At 41.2% G+C, this 17,815-nt stretch overlaps 1 protein-coding gene across 1 annotated transcript in view; it reads left to right on the top strand.

Annotated features, from left to right (window-relative positions):
• The first annotated feature begins 6,481 nt into the window (after positions 1 to 6,481).
• Positions 6,482 to 17,815, top strand: part of SNTB2 (syntrophin beta 2) — an 85,968-nt gene continuing 74,634 nt past the window's right edge. The window contains exon 1 of the mRNA XM_019756812.3: positions 6,482 to 7,104. Within this exon, the coding sequence (XP_019612371.2) occupies positions 6,519 to 7,104 (586 nt within the window). The 5' untranslated portion in view covers positions 6,482 to 6,518. The remainder of the gene's footprint in view (positions 7,105 to 17,815) is intronic.

Raw genomic sequence — 17,815 nt, 5'->3', positions numbered from 1 at the left:
AAGCAGGGTCTCTTTCTTTGTGAAGGACGCTACGTGTTTCTTGGCCTTGTTTGTGTACTCATGGCAATGAGACCAAAAGGAGAAGAGGCGATCTTCCCATGGTCACATAACGATTTGTTAGAGGCCAAGGTGGCATTTTTAGTTACTCCCCCACTCTCTTGGTTATAGGAACCCACTCATAAATACAATTAGCAGGCATGGTATGCAAAAGATTTTCCATTTCACAGACAGCACGGGAGGTGTTTAAGCATTTCTTCCCCTGGATGAGCACTTGATTTAGCTATAATCTTGAGTTCTATGGACATTCTTGTGTGTAAACCATAGTGTTGTAATAAACAACCTAGTACCTTGTCAGCTAGCGCGCACATGGGGGTGTTTGTATAGGGTTAATTTCTGGGAGTGGAATTCCTAGCTCATATTGTACCCATTTTCTTTCACTTTTAGTGGCCCTTTGGAATGGCTATATTTCAATCAACAGTGTTTGAAAGTACTCATTTCCTTACACCTTGCCAATGGAGTGATAGATTTTAGTTGTAGCCCATCTGAGAGTGAAAAATAATACTTCATTTTCTTTTGCACTTGCTTGTTTACTAATAAGATTACTCACTTTTTTATGTATTTTAGCTGTTTGGCTAATTGTGTAAATTGCATATTCATAACCTTTTTTTCCTAATGTGTTGTCTTTTTTTCTTTCATATTTCAAGGTATTTTCTGATACAGATCACTGTCCAGTAAACTGGTGGCAGAAATGTTCTGTATCCATGCTGTATAATAAGATAGTTACTTGCCACATGTGCCTATTAGCACTTGAAATATAGCTAATATGACAAAGGATCTGAATTTTTAATTTTATTTAATTTTAATTTAAATATACACATGTGGTTAGTGGCTTTTGTATTGGACAGCACAGGTCTAGCTATTAAGGCTTAGCTTTGTGTCAGTCTTTTGTCTTCAGGAAGCTAAAGAACTTAATACTTAACATATATTTATTGAGTGCCTACTATGTGCTGTGTATCACAACAGATGAAAGGTGACTTCAGCCCTCAACTTCATAGCCTCTTTGGGGAGAGAAACAAGTAGACCAATGATGCTACATTAGAAATAAATACAGAGAACGGGTACCCAACCTGTAGGGTTAGGAGAGAAGGTTGAAGGTACGAGGTGGTCTTTGAGCTAATAATTCTTAGAATTGGATGGTAATTTGCAAGGTGGAAGGGAGAAGGCATTCCTGGAGCATTCTCAGTGCAGAGGTCTAAAGCAAGAGCGCATCGCCCGTCCAAGGGATTACCAGTAGTTGCACGTGGATGAAACAGCGTGTGTTAGAAGTGGAGGGAAATGAGGCTGAGAAGGCAGGCGGAGCCTACCATAGTACTGAGCGTGCGTGTCTCACTCAAGAACGCTCAGCCCTGGAGGGTGACAGCTTCCTGAGTTGATAGTAACTCAGAACCAGGTGAGGTTTCTAGAAAAGGCAAGAGTAGAGTGGTTTCCACAGAGGAAAGCTAAGCATTTTAGAGAAGTGTGCGGGAAAGATTATGTAAATTTGGATAAAGAGCCCTTACTCCAATATGTGAGAAATAAGACCAGGTAGGAGTAGGCCTTGAAGTCTGTGGTTAAGAATTTTCATTTAGTGGAGAACATAGTTGTGAACACTCAGGTTCAAAGGAATGGCACAGTGAAAGTACCCGTTTGTATAAGTAAGGTGCAGAAGAGACTGGAAGCTAGGCAAAAAAACAGGCTGTTGTGTAGGTTCTTGACTTGGGTTCTGTATTAGTTTGCATGGGCTGCCATAATAGTGTCAGACTGGGTGGCTTAAACAACAGAAATTTATTTTCTCACAATTCTTGAGGCTAGAAGTCTGAGATCAAGGTATTAGCAGCATTGGTTTCTTCTAAGGCCTTTCTCCTTGGTTTGTAGATGGCCAGCTTCATCCCATGTCTTTACATGAGCTTTTCTATCTGTATGTCTGTGTCCTAATCTCGTCTTACAAGGATAACAGTCTATTGGATCAGGACCCACCCTAATGACCTCATTTTAACTTAGTTACCTCTTTAAAGGCCCTATCTCCAAATACAGTGATATTCTGAGGTACTGGGGATAAGGGCTTCAACCTATGAAGTCTGAGGGGACACAGTTCAGCCATAAAATAGTCCGTGGAAGGGCTTTAGGGTCTTTGTGAGACCTGAAGTTTGAATGCTGAATTTTGCACAAATGTGCACTTATCTGAGGTGTGTCCACAACATTCAGCTGATTCTGAAAGGGGTCTGTGATCCCAGCAATTGGCTATTCCATTAAGTGACTCAGCAGGAAGTTAAAGCTGTGGGACGAAGGCCTAGAAATATTATATGCATCAATAAACATGATTTGATGTTCGACGGTATATGAAAAATCAGAGTTGAAGCCGACTATAAGACTGCAAGTCTTAGGAGATACTGGAAATTCTGTTAGAACTGATATTGGGGGTGAGGAAGTTTTTATTTTGGGACCTCATTTGAATTTCATGGCAAATTATGTAATTTCCATGATTGTCAATAAAAAACATGGGTAATTTTCCATAACTAAGTGGATTCCATGAAACTAACCTTCTGCTTAGAGTGTCCTTGCTAATATTTTCCTAAAAAGAAAGTCACAGAGCTACAAAACTGTCACCAGCTGCTTCTCATTAGTAATGTGGTTAGCAGATGTGGGTTTTTATACTCATAAAGCATGAGATAGTTAATCCATTTTTGTGGGTTTCAAATGGATAGTGATTTATCTTGGCGGGATGAATTTTAAAATGTGCTTGCATCAGCTAAAGGATATATGCACCTTTCCCTCTTTTCGCTTCATGTTTGTGCTGGAGAGAAAAACACATTTTAGGATATTTCTCCTGGAAGGCAGAGGAGTACTGTCTGTTGAAAAGGACAATTGATCTCACTGTCTTCTAACTGGGGCAGAGTGATGCATGCATAATTTTTCAAAGTTGGATGTTGAATTGGTTATCTTACAAACTTCTCTCTTTGGCCTTTTCTTTGGTAGTAATTGAGTGGCTCTTGCTTTTGTTTCTCTGGCATCAGGCCACCTTTGTGGTAGTGACCTTCAGGCTTGCTAAGGGCTGCAATTTTGCCTGGGGCCCTCCTTCCTTATGAAATTACACAACACTCAGACCTTGGACTGAGCCCCAGATCTACTAATTCTTTCCTTTGACGGACTCTTGGCAATATGTACTCTCTTTCAGCCAAAGTGTAGTTTTATACAAGATCTTTTTGTCACTGAAATTAATTTGGCCATTTGCCCTTTAAGCCTGGAATCAAATGGTATCATGGTAGACTCATTCCTAGATAAAGTATAGACTCTCAGTTTCTACCAAAGGTTTTACTGTTGCTGCTAAAGCTGAAGATCAACAGGTAATAATAGCAGCAGCTACGTTTTATAGGCAGTGCTGCTAAGTGCTTTGCATACCTCATCCCAGTCAGCCCCGAAGTGATACCCTTAGAGGTAGAACATACCTGAATATTTTTCCAAAGAAGAAACTAAGGCCGATGTCCTCAGCCCCTTGACCATTGTCATATCCTAGTAAGTGGCCAAACTGCAATTTGAACCTTGTGCTCTTAATTGCCATGTGAAATTATGCATCTACTATGAGAGAAAAGGGGAAAAAAAACATTGGGTTTTGAGAGGCCTTAGAATCAGAGCCTGAGTCATAGAATTGTAGGAAATGATGGAACTGAAGCTAGTTAATCTAACCCCCTCATTTTAAAGCAACAAAGATCCCTGCCTTGTTCTGAGAAAAAGTAAGATAACAGTTTGAACGGAGGAGAACCCATATTGATAGATGGCAGGAAGGTTATTGGGAATTATCTCAACCATTTCCTTTTTAGAGGTAGATAAAATAATACACCTGTTCAAAAATTTTCTAAGCTTGTCCCACCATCCTTAAAGAAGCCAGGCGTACTCTTTTTATTTCAGATTTCATTATCCACCATAAGTAGATTTCCACTGACTACTTGAGATTTCCTTGATGGTGATTTTCACTCTGCAAGGAACCAATAACCTTCAGAGGGATTATTTGAAATGACTACTGCGCAGGAGGCACTGAATTTCAATCAATCACATGTTTTATGAGTTCCTTTTCTTCAAGGCAATATTTTTGGAATAATGGAGAATAAATAGAAGTCGGTGGGTGGGCTTGCCCTTCTGTATTTTAAAATCTATTTGGACAAACCAGCCAGGCCTAAAATTGTTCAAAGCAAAAACCCCAACAAATTGGGTAGATAAGGAAAACTGGGATGAGATCTTACTAGGTGGGAAGGTGGCTGAAAGGGGCAGAAGGGGTTTGCAAAGATGGACTCAGGTGGGAATTTGCAAGGCATCATTGGGAGACACTGTATGAGTCTGGCTGATCTAAAAGTAGTGATGAAAGAGATTGTTGAAAATTAATTTAGGTTCTGATGGAGAACCTTGTAAAAACATCTTGATAGTTTGGGAATTTTTTATGGATATATTTAAAAATAAGTAAAAACCTCCATGTAATCCAAATATCAATTTTCATTACTTTCTCTCCTTCCAGGGTTAAATATTTTGTTACATAACTATTGTCTTATGTAAGTGCCTTCATTTATTATTTGGTTAGAAGATCTACGATTTCCTCCAACTCTATTGACTTAAAGGTCTTGATACTTTTGGAAAGAATTTCCAGCATTTCCCTTTTGCTAATAAAGGTATCCTCAAGTGCCCAACCTCTGGGTGGTTACATATGTAAAAGTGTTCAAAATAGTGCTCAAACCCCAATGAATCAGCTGCCAAGTGGTCTCTAAAAAGCAGAAATGTCACATAACTCAGGCCTCTGGGGGCTCACACCTCAGCTGGAGCAAAGCCAGAAATGTCTGACTATAGGGTCACTTTAGCACATCAGGACCTGCCAGAACAGTGAGTTGGCCTCACTGCAATCGATTTAGGAGAGGGCTGGAGGACTGAGCTTCTGCTGATGTTTGCAGTTTGGAAAATCCTGCTCCACTAATTGCAAAGAGGATTCTGCTGTAATGATATTTTCGGTGAGATACTTTTCACATTTTGAATTTTCTTCATTTGGGCTCTGGGTGCTTTCCAGTCTCTCTTTATTGTTTTAACTCCTGGTATAGGAAGTTTTGCCCATACACGAATATGCATTCACAGAGTGGTGCATGGACATGGCTTACGAGCTTCAACATGTACTTCATGAGCAAGCAAGTATACAGCCCCTTTTACAGGAATTGGTGTACACTCCCTCTGCTTGTAGCCCTCCCCTTTTCCCCCCCATGAAAACATGGGGATTTCGCTTTTACTGCTGAAGGAAAGTTAGAGGGCACCTTGATCTCACGTTTTTTGCTGATATCTTTCTCTCAGCAATGTGATTTCTGGACGCTCATTTTTGAGATCTGAGTTAGTAAAAAAAAAAAAAAAGCACTGGACCAGGAAGCTAGGAGACCTAACTGAGTTTGCTTCCTCATTGTGGACTTTAAGCCAGAGTCTCTGGCTCCCTGGGCCTCAGTTTCCTCAGTTCTTCCAGCCCATGAAGCTGGGGGGAAAACGTGCTGCAGGCTCTGCAGGGTGCATAGTTTCTGGAGCCACCCATTTGCCCCAACAAAAGGCCACGGTTTCCAGGATGAAAGTCAGATCTGCAAATCCAAGCCCAAACTCTTTGATATTTAATTATATGAGGCTTTTCACACTCATATCCTGCTGACTCCACTGATCCTATGCTCTGTTCACATGGGAATCTTGGCATCTGCCTAGATAACCACCATTCTGCAAATATATTTGAGGCCTACCTATTGTAGTTGCAGGGCTGAAGAAGACACGGTCCCATCTCTACCTATTACAGGCAAGTAATAGGTTAACAAAACAGATTCTTGTCTCTGGACCTTTGCTTATGCCGTTTCCTCTGCTCCCCTATTCACCTTCCATTGTCACCTCTGTGAAGCTGACCCCAGACCTAACTGAAGGTTTCTTCTACTTTGCTCTCAGGGCGTTTTCTATATGTCACCTAACCACATAGTATCACACCAGGTTGGTTGGGTCTTCGTTTTCCTCCCCCACTAGACCGCTAGCTCTCAATTTGTGGTACATTTTACTCAGCTCATTTCTAAGCCTCAAAAGGAACACAGCGGTGGAGCCCTCAGTAAATCCGGAATGAACCAATCAATGCAAGAATGAACGTGCAACCCAGTCTTGCAGACTTGCAAAGTGCTTCTCGAAGTTGATCTTGCTTTCCGTGCCCAAGGCAGCTCAGGTCAATTGCACGGTACAGGTCAGGAGTTGGGGGGAGGGGCGTCGGAGGTGAACAGGAGAACGTGAGATGAAGCCCGCTGCCCTCCTGTAGCCCACGTCCGGTGAGCTGCAACCGACCGGACTTCTAGCAACTCCTTAACCTCCCGGAAGTGGCTCCTTTCCCCGCCCATCCGGGGTGGGCGTGGTCTCATGAATAATGAATCGCCAGGGGGGAGGGGCCGGGTCCGCCCCCTCGGGCGGGAAGGGGGAAGCGTTGAGGCTGCCTGACTGGAATGAGGGTAGCTGCGGCGACTGCGGCGGCGGGAGCGGGGCCGGCCATGGCGGTGTGGACGCGGGCCACCAAAGCGGGGCTGGTGGAGCTGCTCCTGAGGGAGCGCTGGGTCCGGGTGGTGGCCGAACTGAGCGGGGAGAGCCTGAGCCTGACGGGCGACGCCGCGGCGGCTGAGGCCGAGCCCGCTTTGGGGCCGGCGGCAGCAGCCTTCAACGGCCTCCCGAACGGCGGCGGCGCCGGCGCCGGCGACTCGCTGCCGGGGAGCCCAAGCCGCGGCCTGGGCCCCCCAAGTCCGCCCGCGCCGCCGCGGGGCCCGGCGAGCGAGGCGGGAGGGTCGCCTCCCGTGCGCCGGGTGCGGGTGGTGAAGCAGGAGGCGGGCGGCCTGGGCATCAGCATCAAGGGTGGCCGCGAGAACCGGATGCCGATCCTCATCTCCAAGATCTTCCCGGGGCTGGCGGCGGACCAGAGCCGGGCACTGCGGCTGGGCGACGCCATCCTGTCGGTCAACGGCACGGACCTGCGCCAGGCCACCCACGACCAGGCCGTGCAGGCGCTGAAGCGTGCGGGCAAGGAGGTGCTGCTGGAGGGTGAGCGGGGCTGGCGGGCGGGCGGGCCGGCGGGCCGGCGTTCACTTTGTTTCTGCCACCCTGCCCCCTTTGCGGGGCGAGCCCGTTCCCTCCCCCTCCAAGGCCTCGTCTTCCCCTCCGCTGGTGTCCCGGCTCTCCCCAGACACGGTTTGCTGTGGCTTTGAGCATGGAAAAACTGATACTCCTTGCAGGAAAAGTTGGGCAGCCGCCGAAGTGTGGGTGGCAGTCCCTAAAGAAGACTTGGTTGAGATTTAGTAAAAAGCAGCAGCGCTTGAAGCCCCGCCTCTGCACAATAAGCTGACACTTTAAGAACTAGAGGACTCGCGTTCTGGAGGTCTCCTTTTGCCTCCGGAGAAGTGCCGGGTTGGCGCTTTCTTCACTCACCTCTGGCTCCCCTGGGAGGGCGGGTCTGTTAAAAATTCATCCACACCGATGCCAGCGGTATGCTTGGGCAAACCACCAAAACGCTGGTTAATTTATGGGAATTTAACCCATCATTGGCTCTCAACAATAACCAAAGAAAATCATAGCACTTCCTTGAAGCCAGAAAGCTGAAACAGCAAGTTTGTGTGGTTAATGAGCCTAGTTTAACAGTGGAGGCTCACGTGTTTGAATATTTACTGCCAACTAGAGTTTTGCCCCTTTTGCAAGAAGAGACTGATGCCAGCTTCCTACCAGTCACAGGAGTGGTGCTGCAAGGCTTTAAGCTTTTAGAAACCTGAAGTGTTAAATCGCAAGATATGTTCGAATAACCAGGATCGTTATTTACTTAAGCATATATGTGGTCTGTAACCAGGATCTTTTATGGTGAATTTATGGAAGTAAGGCTAAATTAAATCTCATCCCCGTGAAGGACTCATGCATTTTGGAGGTGATAAAGTATTGTAAATGTGATCTGAAAAGCCCGTTGCTTGCTTGAGAAGTTTTTGAGCCATTTGCTTTCTTTCATTGGTGATTCAGTCATTCAAGAAGCATTTATTGCTGGCCATATAGAAGAGAGTATAAACGATGATATGTCTGTATATGGTCTCTAGTTGAGAAAATGATAGAAAGATGTAAAACTTACAAGTTATTGATTAGGTTGTTCAACGTATATATAAATGCCAAGGGAATGCAAAGTTAGAAAGTAGTGGAAGTCAGGATTAGTCAGGGAGGACTTTTAAGGAGCTTAATCTTGAGCCAGCTCTCCAAGGAAGTGATGGACATAGGCAGAGATGAGTCAGGAGGGTGTTTCTGGCAGAGGAAGAACTGAGGAGGGGTGGGGAGTAGGGCTAGGAAGTGAGCAGTCCTCATACTGAGAGGCCAGAAGTCTAGCTTGGCAAAGTGATTGTTACTTTTTTCAAAATCGCAGTTGTAATACTTGGCAAAATATTAATTTGTAAGTAAATGATTTAATGTGATCGAGTTTTGAAATTCCAGTGTCCCACCTTTATAATAACCTATTTATAAACCTTATTTATATCTCACTTATAGGTAGGGCTAGACACTGCTCGGAAATTAGTATTAATAAAAGGAGTAAAATTACAGATTGTGGCTCGGGTGTTGTGTATGTAAAAAAACGGTTACCTTAAACGTGTACCTTGAAATGGGCTTAGCTAAGCATTTGCTTATAGATTCTTAGAGCCAGAATATTGAGTGTAGTACTATTTATGTAGTACTTAGTGGTGATGGGTAGACATTTTAACTCTTTACACCATATTTTTAAAACACCCAGTTTTTGTTTAAATATAATTTGAACCTGGTATTCATACCAATTAAATGAAAATCATCCAGTAAATGTTTCCCGGTATTCGTTAGTCTAAAATGGGCCACATATGCTTTTAGAAGAAGGGTTTACAAACGGCCGCAAAACATTTACTGAATACCTTTTTTCCTAGCACACAGGTTCTACTTTATTTTCCCATTTTGGAAAAAACAAGCAGTTTTTGTCCTTATATGTGGAGGAAAGTATGAAATTGCACTTTCAAGCCAATGGATATAAAAATAAAATTACTTAGAATAAGCAAAAATCACCGAAAACAGTGATTTAATTGAACCAGTCAAACTATTTAAAATTGAGAGCTGATGTCCCAACCAGGTAGGCTACTTTTAGAAGATGGATTTTATGCTTAGCTCTTAAAGTTTGGGATCTGTGTTCTCCTTTTATTAGGTGTCTCAAAATTTGAAAAACTGCCTTAACGTAGCACGGTGATGCTCTTTTGTGGTGTGGGCAGGGAATTTCAAGCATGCCCTTGCCACCCCCAAGCAAAGGAAAGCTGTAGTCTCTGTTTGCCTGTGGTTAGGGAACTGAGCTAAAGGGTTCTTTTTATCTCATGGATTTATAGGGATTATTCATTCATACATCTAACATTTATCCAACTGTACCAGAGACATTTGAAGATACCTACCTCCTGCTCTCAGAGACTTTGGAGTTGAGATAGGAAATAAGTACAGCAAAGGGCTAAAGCAAAGGACTGTTGTAATAGAACTCTGGAAAGGGCATAGCACAAGGGAAGGAGAGATCTATAGGTGACCCTATCAGGGATCAGAGGTTGAGGACGCCCAGGAAGAGGTTGAGGGAGAAACTGAAGCTTGAATGGAGCCTTCCCCTTAGAAGAGAAAGCTGCCACCAGTAAAGACACACAAGTGAGGGACATTAAGATGGTATTTCTGCCCCGTAAGGGTAGAGTACAAATGAGGTCTTCGTGGTCAGACAGACCTGGGTTTGTTTCTGGCTAGTAACTCCTAGGCAAGTTACTCAACCTTGCTAAATAAATGTTAGTTTCCTCCTCTGTAAAACCAGGATGGTAATAATGCCTCCCTCAGAGGTTGTGATTGACTTGACAGTTTATGTGCTGGGCACTTTTTTAGGGACTAGAATACATCAGGAAACAACATCAACAACAGAAAAAACCAAGTCTGAATGAGGAAGGTAGGATTGGGTCATGAAGCTGTGCTTTGTGTTAAAGAAGGCACTCTCAGCATAGCCAGGATAACAAGTTGTTAAAATCCAAGGCTCCGTTTTACTTGTAAGGAAATACATAATAAGCATAAGAATTTTTAGGTGAATAGATTGAGTTTGCATTTCTTGGGTGCCAACACTTTTTTCTAATCTTATTTTCCTATTTTTTTGTCATCTCTGGTATGGGTCAACTTGTTTATCCTTAAATTTTGCATTTAGTTTCTAATACCTCTGATTTTTCCTCTTCCTTCACACTTAATACTCAGAACCTTAAAACCTGCTGTTAACTGTGTACTTAGAGTTTTGGCTGGTGACGGTTAGCATTGATACTAAGATATGCAGAGATACACAGATTGTGAGCATACTTACCTTTCAGACATTGTCCGTTGAATTTACTGTATCCTGTGTGCTAGAAATAGGGTCTATATAGAAAGCTCCTAGAATTTATATTTTTAGGGCTATAAAATTGACTAAATGAACATGAATTAAACTACATATCAAAAAGTGTTTCAGAAGAGGTTAGGGAAGACTGTATAAAGTGTCCTGCTTAAGGTTTGATATGTGAGAAAAGATCAATATTTTTGAAGCAATTCTCATTGGATTATTGTTGGAAAATCATCTTTTATTGCCTAAATATGATTCTAAAAGTATTGTTATCAAATCTACTGGAAAAAAATGGTTCACTGTATAGAGGAAGTGGATTGGCATGAAATTCAACTTCAGAAATGAAAAGAATTTTTGTTTCTAGAACGGTTTGAGATTTTGAGTGTCATATATAAAATAGTTCGTGTGTATGTTAGGGGACATGTGACAAATACCGCTGACATTACTAGACTACTAAATTAAAGAAGCAAGATTGGATTCGTACATTTGCCACTTTCTTCATTATATGTTGAACAAGTTGAGAATCTCCTAGGGAAAACATTTTACATTTTCTTTGACACTTTGTGTGTATATTCATTAATCTAGCTCTTAAAGAACAACTAACTTGTCAGGACATTTATGTTTCTGTGTTTGTTTTGTATTGTTTAACTAGACTATGTTTCACTTGAAAGATTAGACATGTTTATTATGAGTAGCTATATCTTTATAACCAGATTATTTCTTATACAGACCCTTAATGCTAAAAGATTCTCAAATTATTATCAAAATATGAGAAGTTTATTGATTCTAACAGAATAGTTATGAAAATTCTAAGAACATTTTTAGAAACCATAATCAGGTTTTAATTTAGGTCTCAACTCATAGTGCACTAATTTCACTTGATATTGTTCCTGTTATATAGTCCTTCCGGGATAAAAGTTAGTTTACTTTGTGATCAAATGTGCATCTTTGTAGTCTTTGTACATAAGAGATGAGGTACAACCAACCTGTGGCTGTGGAACAGTGGTCATTCAAGGATCCAGCCGCTTTCCTTCGCTAGGTTAGCACACTGTCCTAACTGAATAACAAATAATGCAGCTTGCTTGCGGTTTCCACTCAATCGTTTAATAATGCCTTACATTGTTTATCAGGATTTTAAAATTATCTATGCATTTTTATCTCATTTGACCTTTATACAGTCCTTTGAAGTGGTGGGCTGTTTACCTTTTTTTATAGACAGGCGATTACACTCAAGTTCATTAAAGTCGAGTTATCAAAGGTTTCAGAATTTCTTTTGATTTTCATTTTATTTATTTATTTTTAAATTTTTTTATTAGTTTCAGGTGTACAAAACAAAGTAATAGTTAGACATTTATCATTTATATCCCTCACAAAGTGGTAACCCCCTCTCCCCTTCTTTTGATTTGTAGAGGAAAAATTTTCATGTTCTTTTGGGCAAGAGGAAAAATCTTACCTGGAATTCAAAAAATTGTAGTATCATCTTGTAGATGGGGAATTAATGACTAGAGAGGTTAAGTGGCATACTTAAAGTCCCTAACTAATTAATAGTGGAACTTGGACTAAAAGCCAGTCCAGTGCTTTTCCCCTTGCACCCTGCTACCTCCAACCAGCCAGTCAGATCTTTCAGCATATCCTGTGCATCACTGTGTTGCAGTGTGTTGTTAAGAGATCAGTGTGCAAAAGAACTGAAGGTGGTCTCTGTCATTAAAGAATTTAGACTGACATTGGGAAGAGGAAACTACCACAAAGAGAGTAATTGCTAAAATGTGTAGTACTCCCTCTTCAAGAGTTGACTGAAAGCACTGGTCCATTGGAGAATGGAAGAGTTGAGTATGACTTCCTGGGGAAAGGATAATTTGATCTGATGCTTGGAGGACAGGTTGCTTCTCTATATGGAAGGCAGCCCAAGTTGAGGGGTAACCTGAGCAAAATCCAGAATTAGCATGACATATGATAGGAAGTGAGGAGAAGGGGAATGGACTTGGGGAAAGAAAATAAAGCTGGGTAGATAAATTGGAGGCAGATTATGCAAGGCCTGGAAAGCCAGCCAGAGGAATTTGGGTCTTCTTCATTCTATCAGTCAACATTTATTAAGTACCTACTGCAAACAAGATATTGTGGTAGATGCTGGGAATTCAAAATTGGGAGTAATCCCTGCCCTTTAGGCTGGTCTGGAAACATTTATAACAGGTTGTGATAAGCGCTTTAAAAGAGGTGAGGACGTGGTGCGCTGGAAGCGGAGGGAGAAGCGCAAAGAAGACAGCACATCATAGATAAGAAAGTGATAAGTATGTGGTGTGTTGAGAGAAGTAAAGCCTGGTAAGGTATGAAATGTGTCAAGTGTGTACTGGGAGAACAGGCTGGAAAGACTGACAAAGGCTAAATCATCAAGGGCCTTGTACGCAGTGCCAAGCTGTGGTCTCTAAGTGGGGCTTTTATTTACTTTTCAACCTGAAAAAAGAGCTTGAGCTTTATTAATATTTAATGTATAGATGTTACTGGTTCTCTCACTCAGTCTTCTTTTTTTTCCCCCCAAAAAACTTACTTTTTAATTACAATACGAAAGGCACCTTTAATGGAGGTGCCTGCTTAAAATGAACAATGCTCTTGACAGAGCTCTAGAAACAATTAAGATAATTCTGTCAAAGTGAATAGAAGTGGCATATTCTTATTAGCCCATAATGCCTGGTGGAATCCAGAATTCTGCTTTCTTATTTTCATTTTCCTGTTCTTTTCAAAGGTCATTCATTGAAAAGCAGTCCATTCCCTCATTTGTTACTAGCTCCATCTAAAGCTGAGCAGAGGAATTCTAAAGCTCAGGTCAAACTCAGGGGTAAGAATTTGCTGCTCTCCCATCTTCTCCAATATTGTAGTACAGCCTAGTAGATGTAAAAGTTGATCTGGCTTTTTACGAAGAAAGATTATCATAATTAAGCCAGGGATATTTTCTTTCTTTTTTTCTTTTTTTCTTTTCTTGGCCCACCTTTGTGTGGAAATTAGGGGTTTTTTTGTTTTGTTTTGGTTTTTTGTTTTTAACTTATTGGGGTGACAATTGTTAGTAAAATTACATAGATTTCAGGTGTACAATTCTGTATTACATCATCTATAAATCCCATTGTGTGTTCACTACCCAGAGTTAGTTCTCCTTCCATCACCATATATTTTATCCCCCTTACCCTCATCTCCCATCCCCCACCCCCCTTACCCTCTGGTAACCACTAAACTATTGTCTGTGTCTATGAGTTTTTGTTTCTCATTTGTTTGTCTTGTTCTTTTGTTGTTTTTGGTTTATATACCACATATCAGTGAAATCGTATGGTTCTCTGCTTTTTCTGTCTGACTTATTTCACTCAGCATTATACTCTCAAGATCCATCCATGTTGTCACAAATGTTCCTATATCATCTTTTCTTACTGCTGAATAGTATTCCATTGTGTATATATACCACAACTTCTTTATCCATTCATCTATCGAAGGACATTTTGGTTGTTTCCATGTCTTGGCCACCGTAAACAAAGCTGCAATGAACATTGGAGCACACGTGTCTTTATGTGTAAATGTTTTTAGATTTTTTGGGTAGATACCCAGGAGAGGCATTGCTGGGTCATATGGTAATTCTATTTGTAATTTTTTGAGGAACCTCCACACTGCCTTCCATAGCGGCCGCACCAGTCTGCATTCCCACCAACAGTGTATGAGGGTTCCTTTTTCTCCACAGCCTCTCCAACACTTGTTACTATTTGTCTTGTTGATGATAGCCATTCTGACTGGGGTGAGGTGATATCTCATTGTGATTTTTATTTGCATTTCTCTGATGATTAGTGATGTTGAGCATTTTTTCATATGTCTGTTTGCCGTTTGTATGTTCTCTTTGGAGAAATGTCTCTTTAGGTCCTCTGCCCATTTTTCAATTGGGTTGTTTGTTTTTTTGTTGTTGAGTTTCATGAGTTCCTTGTATATTTTGGATATTAGCCCCTTATCGGAGGCACTGTTTGCAAAAATCTTCTCCCATTCAGTTAGTTGCCTCTTTATTTTGTCGATGGTTTCTTTTGCTGTGCAGAAGCTTTTAAGTTTCATATACTCCCATTTGTTTATTTTTGCTTTTACTTCCATTGCCTTTGGAGTCAAATTCATAAAATGCTCTTTGAACCCAAGGTCCATAAGTTTAGTACCTATGTTTTCACTCAGTCGTCTAAGACGGTGCCATTACACATTCAATAAAGAAGCTGATGCCTTGAGGGAAGAGTGGAAACGTCACAAAGCAGAGGAACTGAGAGTGCTTTTAACTAAATTAATCTTCACACAGCGAACAAGTGACTTAAAGATTTGCACAAAGAAACCATGGATTGAAGATAATTCTAACATCACAAACAATAACAAAAAGGTAGAGCTGACACTTCTCCTGGTAGGAGCTCTTTGTCACATTTCAAGGGAATCATACCTTTCAAGAAATCAGCCTAAAATATGAAATTGCCAAGGAGACTGTTTGAAATGTGAGTTAACACGTCATTCATAATGAACTTCACCCTAAGAGTATATTGTACTTTGAGTCATATAATAGCTAATGATAGTATGACTTCATCAGGGATGTGTTTGTCTACTTATTTCATCTTTATCTCATTTTTTTCTTGATTTCTATATTTTATAAATGTTTAATATATATATATATATATATATATATATATATATATATATATGCATTAGTGACTATTCATAGATTGAGGGTGTAGATGCACATTTTTACTGATGGGTTTTTAAAAGTTTTAGGCCTTGGGAGCCACTGGGGTGTTTAAAGTGCTTTAAATGAGGAAGTGCTTTAAGTGAGGGAGTGATGTCTTAGAAAGTTCAGAGTGGCAGATGGAGTGTAGGAGCTCCAGACATGAAGAAAGGGAAAGCAGATAGCAGGCTGTTGTGATACCATAGGATAATGAGACTAGATGGGACACTGTGAAGCTGAAAAATATGAAGGAGATAGAAACAACAGGTCTAAATGATCAGTTTGTTTGGGGGCTGAGGGAGAGAGGAAAGTGGAGGATAACTCCTAGATTTCTGGTTTGGAAACTGGATAACTATGAAACCAAAATGAATGGGGCAAGAACAGTTTCTTGGGTGAATCAGAAGTTTGATTTTGGACATGCTGAATTTGAGTTCCCTGTGTGACATCCTGGTGCAAAAGGCCAGTAGCCCATTGGAAGTACAGGTCTGGAGTCAAGAGAAATGTCAGAACTGAGCTGAAGATTTGAGATGTCGGGGTCGAGATGGTAGTTAATGCCATGAGTGGGGATGTCATCAAGAGAGTGCAAATTAAAAAGAGATGTAGAACCAGGATGGGACCTCGCAGAACCCCTCCATTTAAAAGTGACAGTGGAGGAAGAGGAACCTGGAAGGAAATGGGCCCGGAGGTAGGGAGAAAGTCTGGAGAAAATGGAGTGGAGGAAGTTAGAGAGGCAGGAGTTTCAAAGAGGAAGTGATCAGCATCTCCAGATGCTACCGAAGCCGAGGAAGTCGAGAACAAAAAAGGAGTCCATTGGGTTTGGTAATCAGAGAACAAGATTGTTCGAGTTCTCATAAGAGCAGTTTCAGCAGAGTGACGAGAGCAGAAGGCAGGGAGTAGACTGCGCTTTTTAAAAGCTGCTCGGAAAAATAAAAGAAGCAGAGGTGTGGTAACTAGCGTTGAATGAAGTGTCTAGGGAAGGTTTTACTTTTGTGGTGGTTTGTTTTTTTGTTCTGTTTTGTTTTCAGTGGGAATTAGGACATACTTGTACAGCAAAGAGAAGAGGCCAACAGAGAGCGGGAGAGGTTGAAGAGATAGAAGGGCTGGGGAACTGATGCAATCCATTTTTGAGCCAGGAAGTGACATGATGGGAACAGAATTTTGGGTTGGCAGCTGTTGGATGCACTGGATGCAAAGCAAGGAGGAAAGACCAAAGGTAGGAAAACTACAGCTGTTGTAGTAAAACACAGTTCAAACCAGAGGTGATAATCATTGGAGGGGGTGGTGGCCGTGGCACTGGGAATAGAGAGGAAGATTCAACCCAAGAAATATTTTAAAGCAGGCAGTTCTTACCAGGGGACAGCAGAATCCACCGGGGACCTTTTCCTACCCAGACAGCCTCCTTCCGATTGCCCATGTGCCCAAAGATTTGATACTTGTAGAGAATCTCTGGCAATGAGCCCGTTACTAGCACAGGCTTTTGATTCCTTAGAGACATTGGGGTGGAAAATTAAGAGCCACTGTTTTAAAGGAAGAAATGACAGGATGTGGGGGCAGACTAGGTATAGTGAGTATCCCTGAGATTTCTGTCTAGGGACAATAGAAGATTGGTTGTTACCAGTGGGGGGAAAATGGAATAATTGGGAAGGTGTTAACCTTGTATCATTCAGCTTTGTTATAAAACACTTAGGCAATATAACTGTCTGTTGGCTGTGGGGACTGACAAGAAAAATTTTAGTTTATAAACATTACATAGAGTCACACGGCATGAGAACACATCCTTCCTTTAAAGGTTTTTTTCCCCTAGATTAGAGAAATGAGCTTTTGACTTCCTCTGGAGAAATGATGGTGCATTCAGATGAGTTAATATTCTGTGTCTGGAGAAATATAGAAATACAGTTGATTTAGTTAAAATACACTGATTCCTTCATAAAATTTGTGTTTCATTTCTGTGTGCAAACCAAACTCCTGAAATAATTTTGTATATGAACAAAGTGCCAGTAGATTTGCCTTTTGGGAAGAGTAAAAGAGTTACAAAACTCAAATTTGGTTTCGTTTCTGTGACCTGACTCCCAAGACATTGCCAGAATGCTTTGACATACTTGTATAACTAGTTATGTGAAGTGCAGATTTTTTTTATTCCTTTGGCTTTTCTGCCACATTTTTTCTTTCTACCGCCTTCTGACCCTCTTGTTTTTAAATTTGCAAATTATTTAGCATGCTTTATGAAAAGTAAGCTCAATGGGATAGAGAGATGAGAAAGTTGAGTTATGTAGCTTTCCGTTTAATTAATCTGTCATCTATATAAAATGTTACACTTCACACTTGAAAAACGGGAAGCTTTGATTTTTTACATCTCTTTCAGAGACTCAGAAAAATTTTGTAGATTTGTTTATTTATTTATAGTAAAATGAGTCGATCAACTAACAAAATCTTTTTAAAAAAGATAATGCGTATGCCTTATTCAAGGCTCTTTTAGTTTCAAAGCACAGAAACCTATCAAACCAGTTCAAATAAAAGGATGAACGTTTTGTAAAGATACAGACAGATCTCAGGACTCTAAGAACAGCTAAGCAGCCAGACCTTGGAAATGTCAGGAGCCCGGTGGTGCCGGGACCACAGCTCCCTCACTCCTTCACGCCGCCTCTACTCAAAGCTTTTCTGTCTCTCTC

This window comes from Rhinolophus sinicus, chromosome 8 (assembly GCF_057876585.1).
Source record: "Rhinolophus sinicus isolate RSI-liver-muscle chromosome 8, RSI-T2T, whole genome shotgun sequence".
In the NCBI taxonomy this organism is placed as follows: Eukaryota; Metazoa; Chordata; class Mammalia; order Chiroptera; family Rhinolophidae; genus Rhinolophus; species Rhinolophus sinicus.
The sequence above is the reverse complement of the archived record's forward strand: the minus strand, read 5'-3'. Positions and strand labels throughout refer to the sequence as shown.